Consider the following 20,681-nt stretch of genomic DNA (forward strand, 5'->3'; position numbering starts at 1 on the left):
TCTTCCTCTTTTGTATTATTTGTAACATCCCACACAGCTGAGGAAATCTGTTGTAGGAACAAGTCATGAAAGCGTGGGAGCTGGAGGCAGAATGCCTGGGTTGAGCCCCTCCAGCCCACTGACTAGCTCTGAGACTCCGTGCACGATCTTTTACCTCTCAGAGCCTCGATTTCCTCATCACCAGAGTCAGCGTTAACGATGACATGAAATGGCTATGAAGTGCTCAGCACAGGGCATGCGGGGCCCGTGGGAGGTCCTCAAGTGTTGGCTACCAACAGCAGACTTCCGCTGGGGCTGTGCGGACTAGTGGGGCCAGGGGCTGGGCCCCACCTTGGCTTGGAGTGTGGTGTCAGCTGACAGCAGTTTTATTAGATTTTATTAGATTTACTAGACACCAGAGCTCTGTGTCCTGAGCACTTTATAGTGTATGTGCTGCCGAAGCGAGCACTCCTGAGCACTTTATAAAGATGGATTCGTTTGATCCTCACAGAAGCTCTTCGAGGGAAGTGCAGGGACAGAGGAAGAAAGCAAGGTTCAGCTGCGGTCTGTGGCCTTCTGTGGTCTCACAGCACTAAGCAACTGAGCACCAGGGAAATATGGCACTTTTTTGTGCCATATTTGGCACAAAAAATATGGCACCCAGGCCACTGTGTCCTGCTGCCTGCCTTCATCCCTCACGTGCAAGCAGGTCACACCCTCTGTTTACACCATCAGCTGTGATAAGCCAGTGCTAAAGGATGGCAGCGGGTGTGTGGCTCTGAGACTGGAAGATAGAAAGTTCTACCTTGTAAAGTGTCTATCATGGGGGCGCCTGGCTGGCGCAGTCGGTGGAGCCGAGTCATGATCCCAAGGCTCCTGGATTTGTCCTTGATCAGGTCTTGGGCTGCCTCCCTGCTCAACAAGGAGCCTGCTTCTCCCTCTCTACCACCCCGACTCCTGCATGCTGTCTTGCAAAAAAATCTAAAAAAAATCCTATTTACAGAGTGTGGAGCTGGGGTTGTAACAGGATCAGGTGGGCTGCATCTTCTTCCCAAAATAGTCTAGACTGAGACACTCAGCCAGTGGCTAACACTGCCCCCACCCCAACCACATACCCAGCCCATGTTATTGTGCAGTGAAGCCGAACTTTTGTCCTGTGGTTAGTGAGAAGTCCCTTCAATCACCTGTTTGCACACTGAGAAGGTAATGTGGCTCAGGCTGCAGGTACTCCCTGAGCTTGAGACAGTGTGTAAACGAGTGCAGTCAAGTGCTCAATGGGAGAGAGCCCGAAGCTTTGTTTTTCCAGGGCTAAACGGAAGAGGGTTGGGGAGGGTTTTAAGTAAGAGGCGATACTTGAGGTGATGACAAAAGTAAGAGAAAGACCTGTGTGTGATTCCAGACAAGCAAAAGAACGAAGAGCAGGGAAGACACAAGACACATCCCCTGTGTCTAGAAACACAATGTTCACATTTATACATGGCCATTCTAACCTCAAAAATGAAGATTTTTTACGGCTGGGAGCCCGGGAGTGGCGTTTCCACGTACAGGAGCACGATGCTGTGGGAGGCTCTTCAGTCAGAGGCTTTAGTAATAGCTTGGCCGCTGCATGAGGTGACGGGAAGTGACCTGGCAGAGCTGGGGTCACCCCGTCCGCCAGCACCCGCCGCCCACTCGGAGTTGTGGTAAGTGAGCACGAGGACCAGGTCTCAGTAAGAGAGAGGGTTTTAGAAAAATACAAACTTTAATCTTTACACGTGACACAGCCATGTCAAAGCGCCTTACTTAAATTTTTCTTTTAAATCTAAGAGAGCAAGTCTTAACCTCCACTGACATCATATATATTATAAAAAATTATTCCTCTGTGTACTTTTCCTTTAGCCTGAGGCTCTCTCCTGATCTGCTCACAGACAGAAGCTGCTCAGCTTCCCTCTTGGAACAACTTGAAAGCTAAGCCCCCAGCCTGCACACCTGAGGCACAGCCTGGCAGCTGCTAAGCAGAACTTGATTCTCCCTTCCCTGTCAGGGAGGACCCTGTGACCTCCAGCCTCAACGCCCAAGTCCAGGCATCTGCAGGCAAGAGTGGAGATGCTAGCGAGGCCTTGGGACTCAATCTGGCCTGTGGCTTTCTCCAACCACTGGCCCACGTTTTGGAATGTGGCTCTTTAAGGCACCAAGTGATTAAAAAGTGTTAGCTCTGTTTCTGATTTAAGGTCTTCCTTTTTACACGTTTTGTGTGTCAGTGATGGATGGAGGCCAGCCTACCCCTCCTGCCCTTAGAGTCCCAGACAGTGCCGTGACCCACCCTAGGGTCCCACTGGTGAAAGGCAGGCAGTTGCAGGAAGTCCTCCTCTAGCCCTCAAGGGAGGAAATAGTTAATTCTCTGAGAAATAGATTTGCAGCCCTGAGAAGAAAAGAGTTGTTCCTCCTTGGGGAGATACACCATCATCTTGGCAATTTGGTCCAGGGCTGCTTCTGTGTACGGGAGTCCCTGGCTCAGGAAAGCGTCTCGTGCGCACAGCCTCACGTGGCGGTACTCCAGTGGCAGGAAGGGGATGAAGAAGTCAATCAGATTTTCCTTGACAAGACAGCTGTGGCCAAAGCCAGTGTCTGAAATGGAGACCAGAGTTACATGGTGCCCATCCTGGGGCTGACCCCAGCTGGAGTTTTAAAGTGTCCATCCCCAGTCCTAAAGCTCATGTCAGGAACTATAGAGCCACGTTTCCTTTGAGGGAAAATGTGCCCCTCTAACTCCAAATCATTGCGTGCAGGTTTATGGTTTTGTTTCATAGCAGAAAGCAGGAGGTTGCTAGAGGCGTGAACCACTGAGCTCACAGACACTCTTGCTCAAGAGCCAATGCCTGGGTTTCCAGGGCTGGGGCAACCAACTACCATCAAAGCCTTCTCAGAAAAAGTTTAGCTTTCTTAGACCGTCTCTTGTGAGGTGTTGTGAGGTATATCCTCTGGGCCTTGTCCCACTCAGGAGCCCACATCCTAGCCCAGAGGCCCCCCCCCCCCCCCCCCCCCCCCCCCCCGCCGCCAAACTGTCCCCAGAGGCTAGGAGCTACTTACCCGTGGACTCTGCAATCTCGGCCTGGAGCTGGGGCACCAGCTGGTCCAGCTTGATTTCTTCCCGGGTCCCTCCGGCCTGAAGCAGATTCAGGACAGCTGCATTGATGGTATTGCCTCCAAGGTTACTGAAAGAAACAAGAGCTTGTGAACACATTTTATTCTTTTTATATTTAGCTATACAGACCACTGAGGCTGTGCATTAGTGATTGGAAGAATGGAGGTCAAGGGGCTTCTCCTTGTCCAGGAGATCTTGTCACAACCCAGAGTCACACAGAAGACACTGTCTTCCTGCCTCACTCCTCACTCCCTTTTGACACACACACACGCCACTCGGGCAAGGCACACAGAGATGGGATGATGTGGGACTTTTCCTTGACCTCTGTAGGGAAGAGGAGGCTTGTGATTCCAGACTGAGTGGCAGGTGCTAAGGGAGGAGCACCTGAGGCCCAGGGCGATGACTGAAGAGGGAGGATGAGGCTTCTGAGTACAAACAGACCCGTCAGTGATCTCCAGACCAGGCAGCGTATGTCCCAGCCTGGATGACCAGAGGGCTTGTTGGCTTCGGGGCCGGGAGCAGCAGAGCCCCGAAGGCAGGTGGAGGCTACCGTCTGCCGCACACACAGAAGTCAGCTTATAAACCGAAGAGAACCACTGAAGGGGTATGTACTTGGGAGTGCAGGGTGGTGGGTTACCTGATTTGCTTTACCTCCTAAAAAGGTCATTCTAGAGCCACAGAGGTTGGATTGAAGAGGCAGGGTATTGTTACAGAAAGCAGGGCGGGAGCTTTCTGCAGCAGTCCATGTATAGAGATAGAAAGACTGAAGAATTAGTTTAGGAGGCCCAACTGCCAGGCCCTTGTGACTGACAGATGTGAGAAGTGAGGGAAAGGAAGTCATCAAAACACACAAGCATCTGTCGGGAGCTGCCCGCTGTCCCCCAGCTGCTGACAAGTGGTGTGAATGTAGAAGAAGGGAATGGGAGGGACCGGCTAGGAAGGCCTAGCCAGGTCCTCTCTGCACACGCTGCAAGCGGCCATGATTCCATCAATGGAGGCAAGAACTGTCCCCTGCCGAGGGGTTGCCCCACCCCGCATTCCCCATGGGCAAGGGGAGGTGGACACGGGTTGCCTGGAGGGCAGGCAGCCAGAGAGAGGAGTGGGGGGGCACTTCTCCAGTCCCCGGAACAGGGACTACCATGCTTGCTGCTTAGTAAACATTATTTAACGAATTGTGGCGTCTGCACATTTGTCTACACCATTTCCATCTCTCTCAATTTCTCTTCTTGTTTTGCCCCACAGCCCATGTCTTCTTTTTCTTTGTAATGGACGGCTTTTATCTCAGACAGACAACTGGGCCCTCTCTCTCTTCACCTGCCCTAGTCTTCAGCTCCTCAGGGCTGTCCCTCTGGCCCCAGGATCGCTCTGTTAAAGAGCTGGGGCCTTCCCGGAGCACGTCTGTTCTCCACATCATCCCAGGTCCGCAGCTGCTGAGGGGTCTGAAGGCCCCTCTGGAGCCCAGCCCTTCCCCTGGCTCTGGGCCAGGACAACAGGTCCTCCTCCCAGCCTTTAGTTCTAAAACTTCAAAGGAAGGGGACTTCAAAGGCCTCTCCAGAACTCTTAAATCCCAACCCTAATTGCTAAGTGTTTCTTAAAGAGATGTAAACACTCTGTTACTATCTCTCAGCCTCAGTGTCCTCATTTGTAAAATAAGAAAATTGGCCAATTTCAGATTGCCCCCTTATGTCACCTTAGGTTCATTGGTCAACAAATACACAATTCTATAGGACCTTTGATTCCATGAACAATTTATATTCATATTCTTTTAATTGTTCAAAGTCCTTCCTCTTCTTTCCCTGACAACAGCCCGAAGAGACATCAATCACCCTTTCACTGTACTGATTCACTGAGGACAGAGCTCTGATTTCCAGAGTTCCACAACCCTGTTCCAGGAACATCTTCTAGAATGGCAGGGACAGGTGAAAGTCCTCTGTGTTAGTGGAGGCCCTCAAGCCTGGTGCCCAGGACTCCCCTGCTCTGACTAACGCCGGCACAGGGGAGACTGCGACGCCCCTCGCACCTCACTGCAAGCAAGCAACACGGTTAGGAGTTCTCTCGGGATTACACTGCTGGCCTTCACCAAATGTGACTTGTTCTCACCAACGGTTTGAATCAGCCCTACTTTCCTTACAAACACAAAAGAACTCAGCACATGGATGAGGCCACCACAGGCATCAAATCCAGAGACTCAAATATGGTCTTCCCAACCCATCCCTAGGATACAGACAGTCCCCAACTTAGGAATGTTCTACTTGATAAGGGTGCAAAAGCAGTAAGCATTCAGAAGAAATCTCACTCTGAATTTCGATCTTCTGGGCTAGCGACACACACGGTACGAACCTGGTTTGTGATGTCGGGCGGCAGCCGTGCGCTCACAGGGGCTGGCCAGTGACATCTGCGCAACCACGCTGTTTCCGTCCATGTGGCTTTCAGCCAATTACATGAGACGACACTTGGTCAGAAGACAGGCTTTGTTTGTGTTGGAGGATTTTGCCCACCTGCAGGCTAATGTGTATGTTGAGAGCGCATTTACAGCAGGCTAGGCAGAGCATAATGTCTGGTAGCTTAGGTGTGTTAAATACATTTTCAACTTACAATGAGCTCACTGGGCCACAATCCCACTGCAAACTGAGGAAGGTGTGTACCTGGAAACCTTCAGGGTTTAAAAGTGCTGCTTTCTGGACACATGGGGGCAGGGGTGAGGCTGGTGTGGAGCAGCACAGTCAGCCTGGCCAGCCTGAGGACTCTGGGTCGGGTCCCAGGCCTGTCAAACTCCACTGACTCTCCTAGGCTGGGTCCAGGCCTGCCCTGAAGACACCAGAACTGGAAACCATGTCCTCGTGGGCCCTGTCACAGGTGTGCGTCCTTCCCAGGGGGTTCCTCCTGGAGGGCTGGCACGGCCTCTCCATCCCTAGCAAGTGTGGGCCCCACAGGGCGGCTTTTCCCCCAGCAGCTCTCTCCCCAAGCCCAGCCACCACCCCAGCCTCATGGCTGTTCCCTGGTGACTGCCTGGCTTCGGACAGTGCACAGAGGCCGGTCACTGAGGGAAAGGGCAGGGCTAGAGGGGACTAGGGCACTGCCCGCAGGCCAATGACCAAAATAGTACAAAGGCAAATGTTTGCCCTGAGAGCCCAAGTTCACCTGGGTCGCATTAGGAAATGCTGGTCCTGGCAAGAGTGAGGGTTTTCCAAGCTGAGAACTGCCAGGAAGGGCAGCACCTTGGCATCACAGCTCAAGTCAGGGAAAGGTCAGATTCTCTCTCTGCTTTTCTTTTATAAATCACCTTTGGGGAGGGGGGGTTCCTGGGGGGCTCAGTCAGTTAAACGTCTGCCTTTGGCTCAGGTCACGGTCCCGGAGCTGGTGTTGGGCAACCTCCTCAGTAGGAAGTCTGCTTCTCCCTTTGTCCCTCAGCATGCTCGTGCTCTCGCTTAGTCTCTCTCAAATATTTAAAAAAATAAAAAATAAAAAAATCCCCTTGGGAGCACCGCCCCCCAGCATTGCACCCCTCCACAGTGCACAGTTGAGTCCCATAAGCCTTAATCATAGAACAGGAAGGGCTTGCCATCACCACACTGAAATCCCAACAGGCCAAGTTCCAGCTGGTTTCGTCTTGTGGGTCCACAATGACACAAGCTCTGCCTCCACACCTGGCACCTTGACACGTTCCAGCTGGATGGAAATCCAGATTCCCTATTTCTCTACCTTCACAAGGTGCATACAAAACTGAATGAAAGCCCCTAGCTGGCGTATGGGCCTGTGGAAGGTGAGAAGTAGGTTGAGGGGGAGGGAGCAATGGGTAACCCTTCCACTCTGAGTGCAAGAACTTGCTTGTGAAGCATTTCAGGCTGAGCCAACAGGAACCCAAACTTGACCTCTAACAGACGTTGGTCAGGATTATCCCAGTTGGAGCCGCCACAAAGATAGGATTGGACAAGCTGATTTCTCAAGTCATTCTTTACAAAACCACTTCCAGAGCATACAGGCAAACAAAACAGGCAACATATAATGGCTAAGGGATGAGTCCTGCATGATCAGGGTATATCTCAGCACAGGTGAAAGCATGAGCTTTTCATTCAACACATCATACCCTAAGCTTAGAGCCAGTGACTTCCTCTCGTGATCAGAAAAGAAACTGACCTTCCAAGGCTGGAGAAAGAACAGGCCATTTTGGACTTAGTGGGATACCATCCTCCAACTGGGTCTACCTTGGGAATTTTCAAGGATAGTTTGTACTTAATTTTATTTTTATTTTAATTTAATTTTATTTTTTTAAAGGATTTTTTTCTAAGATTTTTATTTATTTTTTGACAGGCAGAGATCACAAGTAGGCAGAGAGGCAGGCAGAGAGGGGGAAGCAGGCTCCATGCCAAGCAGAGAGCCCGATGTGGGGCTCAATCCCTGTACCCTGGGATCAAGACCTGAGCCAAAGGCAGAGGCGTTAACCCACTGAGCCACCCAGGTGCCCCTGTACTTAATTTTAAATAAATATGATGGTGGAGGAATAGGAGACCTAAATTTCTTCAGGTCCCAGGAATCCAGCTAGATAGTTGCAAGCCATTCTGAACACCTACAAACTCAACAGGAGATGGAAGAGAAGAAAAGCAGCAATTCTAGGAAGAGAAAAGCGAACACTTTCTGGAAGGTAGGACATATCGAGAAGTGAATCCGAGGTGATACATGGGAAGGTAGACCACGGTGGGGAGGGGCCAGCTCCCAGCAAGCAGCAGAGCAGCAAAGCACAAAATCGGAACTTTTAGAAGTTGGCTCCACTGAAGGATGTTGCTTCAGAGGCTAAGTGGGGAGTGGAGCCCTCTTAGGGACAGTGTGGTCTCAGGACCTGTGGGGTCATTAAAACACCAGGGGTGTCCAAGTGTGACAGAGCTCCCAGGTATAAGAGCAGAGAAGCTGGCTGCCAAGACAGAGCCTAGGAGTGAGGTCTCAGCTCAGGGTTACCATCAACCATGATCCGAGGCACAGTCAACAAGTAGCAGCAGATCTAGGGAGACTCACCTTCCTCCTCCAGGAGGAGCAGTGCAGCAAGAATCTGCTATGGATGGGTCAACCAGGAAATTAAAGAAGAATTTAAAAAAATTCATGGAAACAAATGAAAATGAAAACACAGCTGTTAAAAATCTTTGGGATGCAGCAAAAGCAGTCTTAAGAGGAAAGTATATAGCAATACAAGCCTTTCTCAAGAAACAAATATACAAGCTAACTCTACACCTAAGGAAGCTGTAGAAAGAACAGCAAATAAAGCCTCAACCCAACCAAAGAAGAGATATAATAAAGATCAGAGCAGAAGTCAATGAAATGGAAACGAAAAGAATAGTAGAACAGATCAATAAAAACTAGGAGCTGGTTCTTTGAAAGAATTAATAAGATTGATAACTCCCTGGCCAGACTTATCAAAAAGAAAAGAGAAAGGACCCAAATTAATAAAATCATGAATGAAAGAGGAGATATCACAACCAACACAAAGAAATACAAATAATTATAAGAACATATTATAAGCAACTATACACCAGCAAATTTGACAACCAGGAAGAAATGGATGCATTCCTAAAGATGTGTAAACTATCAAAACTGAACCAGGAAGAAATAGAAAACCTGAACAGACCCATAATGAGCAAGGAAATTGAAGCAGTAATCAAAAATCTCCCAACAAAAGCCTTGGGCCAGAAGGCTTCTGAGGGGAATTCTACCAAACATTTAAAGAAGAATTCATACCTATTCTCCTGAAACTGTTACAAAAAATAGAAATGGAAGGAAAACTTCCAAACTCATTTTATAAGGCCAGCATGACTTTGATCCCAAAGCCAGACAAAGACCTCATCAAAAAGGGGAATTACAGGGGCGCCTGGGTGGCTCAGTGGGTTAAGCCGCTGCCTTCGGCTCAGGTCATGATCTCAGTGTCCTGGGATCAAGTCCCACGTCGGGCTCTCTGCTCAGTAGGGAGCCTGCTTCCCTCTCTCTCTCTCTGCCTGCCTCTCCATCTACTTGTGATTTCTCTCTGTCAAAGAAATAAATAAAATCTTAAAAAAAAAAAAAGGGGGGGGGGATTACAGATCAATAACCCTGATGAACATGGATGCAAAAATTCTCACCAAATACTAGCTGAGAGGATCCAACAGTACATTAAAAGGATTACTCACCATGACCAAATGGGATTTATTCCTGAACTGCAAGGTTGGTTTGACATCCACAATCAATCAGTGTGATACAATACATTAATAAAAGAAAGAACAAGAACCATATGATACTCTCAATAGATGCTGAAAAAGCATTTGACAAAGTACAGCATCCTTTCTTGATCAAAACTCTTCACAGTGTAGGGACAGAGAGTACATATCTCAGTATTATAAAAGCCATCTATGAAAAAGCCACAGTGAATATCATTCTCGGGGAAAAACTGAGAGCTTTCCCCCTGTGGTCAGGAACACGACAGGGCTGTCCACTGGTACCACTGCTATTCCACATAGTACTAGAAGTCCTAGCCTCAGCAATCAGACAACAAAAAGAAAAGGCATCTGAATTGGCAATGAAGTCTAACTCTCACTCTTCACAGATGATATGACACTTTATGTGGAAAACCCAAAAGACTCCACTCTAAAACTGCTAGAACTCCTACAGGAATTAAGTGTCAGCATATAAAACCAATGCACAGAAATCAGTTTCATTTCTATACACCAACAAGACAGTAGAGTAATGAAACAGCCGATCCCATTTACAGTTGCATCCAAAGCCATAAGCTACCTAGGAATAAATTTAACCAAAAAGGCAAAGAATCTGTACTCAGAAAACTTAAATACTCATGAAAGAAATTGAGGAAGACACAAAGAAATGGAAAAACATTCCATGCTCATGGATTAGAATAAGAAATACTGTGCAAAAGTCTATGCTACCTGAAGTAATCTACACATTTAATGCAATCCCTATCAAAATACCACCAATTTTTTTTCAAAGAAATGGAATAACTTATCCTAAAATTAATATGGAACCAGAAAAGATCCCGGATAGCCAGAGGAATGTTGAAAAAGCAAACCAAAGTTGGTGGCATCACAATTCCATACTTTAATTACAAAGCTGTCATCATCAAGACAGTATGATACTGGCAAAAAACAGACACACAGATCAATGGAACAGAACAGAGAGCTCAGAAATGGACCCTCAACTCTATGGTCAACTAATCTTCGATAAAGCAGGAAAGAATGTCCAATGGAAAAAAGAGAGTCTCTTCAACAAATTGTGTTGTGAAGAATGGACAGACACATGCAGAAGAATGAAACTGGATCATTTCCTTACATCACACACAAAAACAGACTCAAAATGGATCAAAGACCTCAATTTGAGACAGGAATCCATCAAAATCAAAATCCATCAAAATCAAAATCCTTGAGGAGAACACAGGCAGCAACTTCTTTGACCTCAGCTGCACCAACTTCTTCCTCGAAATAGCGCTAAGGCAAGGGAAACAAGGGCAAAAATGAACTACTGGGACTTCATCAAGATCAAAAGTTTTTGTTCAGCAAAGGAAACAGTCAACTAAACCAAAAGACAACCAACAGAATGGGAGAAGATATTTGCAAATGACATGTCAGATAAAAGGCTAGTATCCAAAATCTATAAAGAACTTATCAAACTCAACACCCAAAGAACAAATAATACAATCAAGAAATGGGTAGGGGCCCCCGGGTGGCTCACTGGGTTAAGCCTCTGCCTTCAGCTCAGGTCATGGTCTCAGGGCCCTGGGACGGAGCCCACATTGGGCTTTCTGCTCAGTGGGAAGCCTGCTTCCTTCCCTCTCTCTGCCTGCCTCTCTTGTCTACTTATGATCTCTGTGTGTCAAATAAATAAAATCTTAAAAAAAAAAAAAAAAAGAAATGGGTAAAAGATATGAACAGACATTTCTGCAAAGAAGACATCCAAATGGCTAAAAGACCCACAGAAAAGTGCGCCACATCACTCAGCATCAGGGAAATACAAATCAAAACCACAATGAGAGGGGCGCCTGGGTGGCTCAGTGGGTTAAAGCCTCTGCCTTCGGCTCAGGTCATGATCCCAGAGTCCTGGGATCGAGCCCCGCATCGGGCTGTCTGCTCCTCAGAGAGCCTGCTTCCTCCTCTCTCTCTTTCTACCTGCCTCTCTGCCTACTTGTGATCTCTGTCTGTCAAATAAATAACATCTTTAAAAAAAAAAAAAACCACAATGAGATACCACTTCACACCAGTCAGAATGGCTAAAATGAACAAGTCAGGGAATGAGATGCTGGTGAGGATGTGGAGAAAGGGGTGGGAATGCAAGTGGGGCAGCCACTCTGGAAAACAGTATGGAGGTTCCTCAAAAAGTTGAAAATAGAGCTACGACCCAGCAATTGCAGTATTGGGCATTTACCCTAGAGATACAAATGTAATGATCCAAAGGGGAACCTGCACCCCAGTGTTTTTGGCAGCAATGTCCACAATTGCCAAAATATGGAAAGAGCCCAGATGTCCATTGACAGATGAATGGATAAAGAAGATGTGGTATGTACACACACACAAGCACACAGAGGAATACTGTGCAGCCATCAAAAAACTGAAATCTTGCCATTTGCAATGACATGGATGGAACTTGAGGGTATTATGCTAAGCGAAATAAGTCAGTCAGAAAAGGACAATTATATGATCTCACTGATATGAGGAATTTGAGAAACAAGACAGAGGATCATAGGGGAAGGGAGGGAAAAATGAAACCAGACAGGGAGACAAACCATGAGAGACTCTTAATCTCAGGAAACAAACTGAGGGCTGCTGGGAGGTAGAGGGAGGAGGGATAGGTGGCTTGATGGCCACTGGGGAGGGTATATTCTATAGTGAGGAAAAAAATTTTTTTTCAACAAATGTGTTGGTTTGAAAACTTAATGCCCTTTTAAGAAGGGACTCACAGTATGAGAGTTATATTCCAAACTATATTACAAAACCACAATAATCAACACAGTACGGTACTGGCGTAAAAAGACACATACATCTTTTGTGTCTTGGAACAAAATAGCCCAGAAATAAACCCATGCACATATGATCAATTAATTTATGGCATAGGAGCCAAGACTAGACAATGGGGAAAGGACAGTCTCTTCAATAAATGGTGTTGGGAAAACTGAACAGCCACATTCCAAATAATCAAACTGGACCTCACACCGTACACAAAAATTAACTACAATGGATTAGTCTTAAATGTGAGACCTGAAACCGTAAAAGTCTTAGAAGAAAACAGGCAGTAAGCTGTCTGGCATCAGTCTTGGCAATGATTGCTTGGATGTGACACCAAAAGCAAAAATAAGCAAGTGGGACTACATCCTAAAAAGTTCTGCATAGCAAAGGAAACCAACAAAATGAAAAGGCAACCTACTGAATTGGAGAAAATATTTGCAAATCATGTATCTGATAAGGGTTAATATCCAAAAAATATAAAGAGCTCATACAACTCAGTAACAAAAAATAATCTGATTAGAAATGGGTAGAGGATCCGATTAGATGTTTTTCCAAAGGAGGCATACAGATGGCCAACAGGTAGATGAAAAAGCACTGAACAGGGGCGCCTGGGTGGCTCAGTGGGTTAAGCCGCTGCCTTTGGCTCAGGTCATGATCTCAGGGTCCTGGGATCAAGTCCCACATTGGGCTCTCTGCTCAGTGGGGAGCCTGCTTCCCTTCCTCTCTCTCTGCCTGCCTCTCTGACTACTTGTGATCTCTCTCTGTCAAATAAATAAATAAAAATCTTTAAAAAAAAAAAAAAGCACTGAACAGCAGTGTCATCAGGAAAATGCAAATCAAAACCACAATAAGATACCACCTCACATGAGTGAGAACGGCTACAACCAAAAGACTGGAAATACCAAATGTTACTGAGGATGTGGAGGAAAGGGAACCCTTGTGCCCTGGGTGGGAACGTAACTTGGTGCAGCCACTGTGGGAAATACTATGGAGGTTCCTCAGAGAGCAAAAGGTAAAATCACCCTATCTATGATCTAGCAGTTCCACTTCTGGGGATTTATCCAAGGATAATGAAAATACTCAAGAAGATAATATATATGTCTCCATGTTCTTTACAGCACTGTTTACATTAGCCAAAATACAGGAACAACCTCAGTGCCCACTGATGGATGACGATAATGTGCTACACACACACACACACACACACACACACACACACACACACAGTATTATTTATAAAATTCCATAAAACTTGAAGAAATCTTGCCATTTGCAACAACAACCCTGACAGTAGCATGTGAGATGAAGTAAGTCAGAGAAAGACAAATTCTGTACGATCCCACTCATACGTGGACTCTTGGCGACAAGAACAGCAGCGAACCAAGCTCCCAGATACCGAGAACAGACGGCTGGTTGCCAGAGGCAGTGGCGGTGAGGAACGAGTAAGGCTGGGGGCTCAGAGCACAGCGTGGCTACTGTGGGTCACACCGCATGGAAGACCTGAAAGCTGCCGAGGGAGCAGATCACAGCACTCATCACAGGACAAAAGCTGTGTACTTATGTATGATGACGGTGTTAACCAGACTTACTACAATCATTGGCAATACACGTATATACAACTAGTGAATTATGTTGCACACCTGACACTATACTATCAATTATAGGGCAATAAAAAAGACCCCAAATCCCCAAAATGCCCTTCTAGGAGGGGAGGCCTGGCGTATGAGCTGTCTCTCCCTGAGGAGGCTAGGTATTCTAGGGAGTCCGAGGAGAGCCTCACAACCCTTAGATAGCCATGGGGGACAGGGTTGGGGAGGAGAGACGAGGGACAGCTGCTCTTCCTCATCACCCATGCCGGTGGTGGGGGGGGAGGGGTGGGAGGCAGAGTCTTCCCAGGTGCCTCAGTGGTGGAATCAGAGCAGGACCCGGGAGACTATGGCCCCCCACCATTGCTACCACCCAAGCAGCGAGGCTTCTGTTTCCTCTGCTGGAGTGTGTGTTGGTTTCCCTTGTGGAGAAGGGTCTGCGGCCCAGGGGAGCACGGAAGCCTCCCCTCCCCCCATCAGCTGCCTCCCAAGCTTGGCCCAAGAGGCACCTGGGCCAAGTCCTTCCTCCTCCCCTCCTCCAGCCCTCCTGACTACTGTTCCTCAGACCTTACCTGAGAAAAAGAAAGATGGTTTTCGGGGACTCGACCCTGTGGTTCTTGGGGGTCTGCTGTGCCAGGTGTGGCCCAAGGGCCTCTAGCAGTCCCGGATGTAGCTTTTCAGCCTCATCAAAGATGAACAGGGTCTGGTGGCAGCGCTCCTGTGTTTCCTTGATCTCACTTGTTAGCTTCTCCTGCACGGAATACAGGGAGCTGCCGGGAGCTGGGGAGCAGGGGGAGGCCCAAACTCATCCTCCAGCCCTAAGGCCATGCTTTGGCATCTGCAATGCATCAAGGGCTCCCACCAGCTGCCAATCCACACTTCTGGGGGTGGGGCTAGCGCCCACACCTCTGATGAATTTCCCAGGAGATTCTCATGCACCCTGAGCTCTGTGGAGAGGAAGAGGGCTGGCCAGGCCTTGGAAACAGGCCCTAGCCTGCAACCTGCCTCATGTGTTCCACGGTGAGGTCCCATCCCAGAAGGAATCAGTCAGCCTCACTTGGGGTAGGAGTCAGGCTCTAATATTGGGGAGACAGGCACAGCAGGTTCACAGCAGGTGGCCAAGTCCCCCTTCTTGAACTCCCGGGAGCAGGTGCTCACTAGTACCCAGGCTAGACTGAGACCTCAGAGGAGAAACCTGGGTGGGACCTGTCTGGGACTCAGCCAACTGGCCCTTGGGGTACCCCACCCCTAGCCAGAGAGTCGAAAGCCCTCTGCAGTCTTCACCAGGAGAATAGGGCCAGTGTCCACAACAGGTGGGTCTGTCAGCAGAGGCCCCCTCCATCCACCTCTGGCCTTCCCAGATTCTGACCTCAGACCCATCTCCCTAATGTGTGTGTGTGTGTGTGTGTGTGTGTGTGTGTGTAAGCGGAGAGTCACAGCAGTTCTGCCACAAAGCCGGTTTGTTCTTTCTGCGAAGCCCTGGTAGACCAGCCACCAGTCACCAGACCTTAGGACACTTCACCTCTGCCCTCCAACACTGCACTGAAGCGGCAGCTGACTCAACCATCTCTATCCTCGGAAACTTACGTAATCTTCCCAGGTTAACACACTGTAAAGAGCAGAACTGAAAGCCAAAGACAGAGGTCATGCAGCAATGACATGACATTTTGTTCATCATCTGGCTTATCTGAAATACTACATGTCTAAATGGAAGAAACCCACAAGAGCAGAGTGGCAAGGACAATTTTTGTCCCACTACTTGTTGGTGATTTGGGAAGATATGGAAAATCTTATATGATATGCCTCCTTAAAAAGGGGGGTGGGCAGGATATGGGCACCTGGGTGGCTCAGTCTGTGAAGCATATGACTCTCCATTTCAGCTCAGGTCATGATCTCAGGGTTGTGAGATCGAGCCCTGTGATGGGCTCCATGCTGGGCGTGGAACCGACTTCAGATTCTCCCTCTCCCTCCCTGTACCCCATCCTCCCAAAAAAGCAGGATCTGCAACTTTCTGTCCAATGTTAATCACAATGACATAAAACTCGAAGGAAGCACAACAAAATGTGAACTGTGCTTGTGTCTGTGTGTGGAGATTCTGATCAAGTTTTTGCTTTTCTCTGTTCCACATTTCCTGCAAAATTCCCACTACTTCAAGAACAGACAACCAACATTGGATCCTCTGTTTAAGCTCGGTGTGCAGGTGATAAGGAGACAGAGCTCAAGATGCACGGTGTTTGAATATCAGTCTTTCCTCCACATGCTCAGGGCCTGATATTTGTGGAATGGTGTCACCAGGGCCACCAACCCCCATAGCCAGGCTTCTCTGAGGCCACCTCCTTGCAGGGAAGGGCTGATTTCAGGCCTTCTATCCCATCCCAGAAGCTGCTGCTCAGGTTGTCAGAGCCTCGTTCCCGTCCCACCGGCCCAGGCCCCCAGTCCTGCCCAGCCTCACCTCGTACAGGTCCATGTACTTCGGGTGAGGAAAGTGTAGGGTGGCGATGAATGTCTTGACGCAGTTGCTCCTCAGCCCATCCCGGTACAGGTTCTCAGCCAGCAGCCGCGCCACAAAGTTCTTGCCTGTGCCGGACCAGCCGTGGAACGACAGGGCCAGGGCCTTGCCTGGCTGGGGCAGCTCTAAGTAGCCCTTCACCGTGGTCAGGACCAGCTCCCGAGCCAGATGCTGGCCGTGCAGTCGCACACTTAGGTCCGATTCCAGGCCTGGGAGGGGGAAAGAGGCAGCCATGGTGAGGTCGCACAGATGTGGTCTCCCCTAGGCTCAATGACAGCAGGGAGACTGAGCCCCTCTGAACATCTCTGAGGGGGTGCTGTGGGGATTATCTGGCCTCAGAATAAGAAACCACTGGACAGACCTTGCAGCCCAAAGGGATTCAAGGGCCATTTTTGAAGAGTTTGAGAAAAAAAAAATTGAATGTAGAGAGGGAAGGGAATCACCCTGAAGGTCCTGAAGACCCCCCAGAACAGTTGACAGAGGGTGGCTGGGTGGCTCAGTCAGTTAAGCATCTGCCTTCAGCTCTAGTCATGACCTCAGGGTCCTGGGACCAAGCCCCCTAGGGGTTCCTTGCTCAAAGGGAAGTCTGCTTCTCCCTCTGCCCTTCTCCCCACTTGTGCGTGCACCTGCATGAGCACAAGAGGTCTTTCTAATACATAAATTAAAAATCTTAAAAAAAAAAAAAAAAGGAATGGTTGGCAGAGTCCTGTCTGGAGGAGGAAGTCCATCCCCATGCCCAAGAAATTGCTCCCACCCAGAGATTTTGAGAACCCCTAAGTGCTTTATGGAGACAACCTCACGTGAATAAATTCAGTTCAGCAAACACTTATTGAAGGTGGCTAGTGTGTTCAAAGTCCTCTGTGAGGCCTGCCTTCCTTCCAGCCACGAGATCACAGGGTATGGAGAGGGGTTCTGGGAGTCCCAGCAGAGAGAGGGAGGCTATACTGTCAGCTGTGGGCAGGACGATGAAGGGTGCCTTCACCCTAGCCATTCCCCCTGGACTGCCTCTCCTCCCCAAAGATCCCCAGCCCCTCAGGGCCATGCAAGGTGCTACCTGTGAAGTTGTTGGAGATCCTGCAGTCCCCGCTGTTGCAGCAGGCCTGGAAGCTGCAGTACCACGAGGTCAGGATGTCCAGGTACTGCTGGCCCAACAGGGGAAGGCTCCAGCCTGGAAAAGAAGGAGCTGTGAGACAAGGACAGAGCCCAGGGCCACGGGGAAGGTAGACACGGTCTCACTGCAACCAAGCAGAGAGGTTCTTCTTGTCCTTGGTCCTCCTTCCAGAGCTGCTCCGCACTGTTCTTCCATGGGCCTGGCTTGTGCCTGGCCAGGGAATGAGCTGGAGGGGGCACCCCCAGCTTGGAGGAAGTCGATGTCCTTGTTATGAATACAGCTCTGGCAAAGGTTTGATTTGTTCAACACAGAATGCCTTTGCCAGAAATGTAAGAAAGCCAGAGCTGCCCACAAGGAGTTCGTGCCAGTCTAGCAGGGAGACCAACAGCAGCTGGTGATGCTCATTCTGCCTACTTGCTGTGAATTCCAAAGCGATGTGATTACAGCCAACCCCAAGGGTCTCTCAATTCTTTTGTCAAATGTCAATTTGAACATACCCAGCACTAGCAAAACCACAACGAAACAAAACCCAAACACTGGGACTTCGAAATCTTTTGATTTCAATGAAAAATGTTCACAGTACCATTGTAGGACTATCATTAGAATAGCATTAGGGACCTGGAATTTTCGACCCAGACTGCAAGGAGCCTCAGAGAGCATCTGGTCCATAACAGTAATGTGACAGATAACCCCGGCGCAGAATTTGTCACTGACTAGCGGGAACCAGAACGCAGGTGCGGGGCTCTCAGCAGCAGAAGAGAGAAGGTACTGGGGTCGTGTGCAGCCCGGGACTCTGCTGAAATCCCAGAAGGCGGCGGGGAAGAGCAGCTCGATGGTGGACTGGGAGACTCCAGGAAGTGTGAGCTGTCTGGAGGGGTCAAGGACTGGCGCCGAGGGCAGGGCAGCCACCCAACCAGTCCCCTCGGCAGCCCCGGGGCCCGTCCGGGTGCATCCGGGGGAAGGAGATGACCTTGTTATGGATACAGGCCGGGGATGCGGCCCGGTCCCCAGAGGCGCCCCTGCCTGCAGCCCGGGCCGAGGCCAGGCGGGGCGGAAGAGCGGGTAGCCAGGGAGCCTACCTGATGGCCGCGGCCCGACGACCGGGACATTGGCGCCCGGTTTCCCGGGCCGGCGCACGTCCCCCCGCCGCCCTCAAATCCCCAGTCCCCGAGCCGCGGCCGAAGGACCCCGGGCGGCCGTTCTTACCCAGGAGCCCCGGGCCAGCCTTCTCGGCGCGCTCACAGTCCTCGGGCCACACGCGGCAGCGCAGGAGCGCCCAGTACCGTCGGGAGAGCGCCGCGGCCGCCCTCAGCCGCTCGCGCAGGCCGCGGAGGGGCTCCTGGGCCCCGACCGGCTGGCTCGCATCGTCGCCTGGTTCCGGCGCGCCCGGGAGCGGCAGGAGCAGCAGCAGCAGCAGCGGCGGCGGCAGCAGCGGCAGGCGGAGGCGCAGGCAAGGCATGGCTCTCCCGCCGCCGCTCTCGGTGGTGCCGGGGCGGCGGGCGGGTGCGGCCGTGGGAATGGGCGCCGCCGCTGGAACCCAGGTCCAGGCCCGCGACCCGAGCGCACCGCGGGGCCGCCCGCAGGCACCGCCCACCGCCGGGGCTTGCTTCCGGCTGGGCGTTTCTCTGGGGAGCCGGAGGAGGGGCGGCCACCCGGAGAGTCCCCTCGGCAGCCCCGGGACCGGTGGAGGCCGGCCCGGTAAGGGCCTCCGTCTAGGCCTTGCCCCGGCGGCGGATGAGCCCCGGGCCAGCTCGCAGCGTGTCGCCGGGAGCCGGAGCCGGGGCGGCGGGGTGGAGAGAGGCCCTGGGGAGGCGGGGAGCTCCTCCGCCCCGGGAAGTGAAACCGCTGCAGGCAGCAGCAGGTCTCCACAGCTAGGAGTCCGCCCGCGGAGAGCGGAGGCCTGAGGGCGCCAGGCTGGAGATGCTCGGCTTCTGGAAACCCCCGTCAGGGGCACTCCACTGAGGGAAGTTCGGCGACACTGTGTCCGCTCTCTTGGCTACGCTGGCAATTTTCAAGTGCGTGTTACCTCGAGCCGCTCCTCAGATGGCACTGGCAGGACTTGAGGGCGCCTTTCCTCCGGGACCTGGTCTCCACAGCATGAGCCTGCCACCTGCTTGTCGGATTTCAGAAGACCTTAATGCATTTTTCAGAATCACCCGAGTGACGGAAGCCACTTGCCTCGCGGGGCTCTCTTGTCCTTGGAACAAGGTGCTGTCTAGAGGTCGTGGGACTCGACGCATGAACGGCACAGGCTCGGTGGCTTTGAGGTTGGGTTCTGCAGGCAGGAAGGTGAACCCCGACGCCAGGCCTCATGGTGTCCAGTCTTTCAGATCACTCAGCAAACCGTGTGCTCTTTCCTCAACAGCTCCCCACATCTGCCCTCTCAGAACAGCTGCAGAAATCCCCTGAGCACCCGTTAAGACACCACCACAGTTACACTGCGGCACACTGTAGGTCTCCGCCACTCAGAGTGATGGCAACACTGAGCCCAAACCTCCCACAGGGCAGCTTCCCCAGCCCTGCTCCATGTGCAGACAAGCCCGAGAAACCTGGCAAGGACTCTTGACAAGGAACACACCTTTATGCTTATCCTGAAATTGAAGACATGAACTCAATCAGTGAATGAGCCTGAATGCCAACCCAGTAGGGCCTCTACCATTTCCTATGTATGATCCTGGGTATTATTTGCCCTAGGCCTGATGCCCCATCTAGAAAATGGCATAATAAAACAGTCACTTGACTGGGGGCCATAAGCTCGTTCAGTTTACAAATGAATTTATGGTGATAAAATTACTCATAGTAACACTGGTTTCTTTTAAAAACCCAAGTTTTGGGACTGTGAAAATAACACTCTTACTGTTAACTTTCATGTAGGACTAACTGCTAATTTCTGAAGTGTTCTGATTTGAATTTAGCATTTAGTGGCAAATAAAGTAGGCAGCTGGAAAGTTCTTAATTTCAAGAGGACATTTTTTCCCTAAGAGTAAAAGTAAACGTGGTTTTTTTTCTTCACCTTTGTTAGTTCCACACAGAAACAATGGATCCAAACACCAGTTTTTAGACAAACCTCAGATTTCAATAAAACATTTCATTCTCAGGGCTCCGAGGCAGTTGGTTCCAAGTCTAGGAACGAGATCTCATGGATGATGGAGACATCTATAGGCTGTTGTGAAAACTACAGGCCGCCATGATTCCTTAGCAGGCAAACCCCTCTCCAGGCTACTGAAGTGTGGTCAGGAGCTTGTTAGAAAGGCAGAATCTCAGGCCTCAAACCCACTCAATCAAAATCTGCATTTTAACAAAGGCTAAGAGAAAAATGGGCACACAAACCTATCCTGAGGTCATCAACATGGTACCAAGCTTTGCCACGAACCTCTTCTCAACCCCGGCTGGAGGCAGACCG

The 20,681-nt window shown here is 50.2% G+C and overlaps 1 protein-coding gene across 1 annotated transcript; it reads right to left on the bottom strand.

The window, feature by feature from the left end:
- Nucleotides 1–1,701: 1,701 nt before the first annotated feature.
- TOR3A (torsin family 3 member A) lies at nucleotides 1,702–19,495 on the bottom strand. Its single transcript, XM_082704126.1, has 6 exons — nucleotides 18,485–19,495; nucleotides 17,222–17,335; nucleotides 16,111–16,376; nucleotides 14,231–14,409; nucleotides 3,049–3,173; nucleotides 1,702–2,586 (listed from the first exon to the last, which is right to left on the bottom strand). The coding sequence occupies exons 1-6, from the start codon at nucleotides 18,735–18,737 to the stop codon at nucleotides 2,336–2,338; spliced, it is 1,188 nt and encodes a 395-aa protein (XP_082560252.1). The 5' UTR covers nucleotides 18,738–19,495; the 3' UTR covers nucleotides 1,702–2,335.
- Nucleotides 19,496–20,681: the final 1,186 nt, after the last annotated feature.

This window comes from Mustela nivalis (genome assembly GCF_964662115.1).
Source record: "Mustela nivalis genome assembly, chromosome: 16".
Classification (NCBI taxonomy): Eukaryota; Metazoa; Chordata; class Mammalia; order Carnivora; family Mustelidae; genus Mustela; species Mustela nivalis.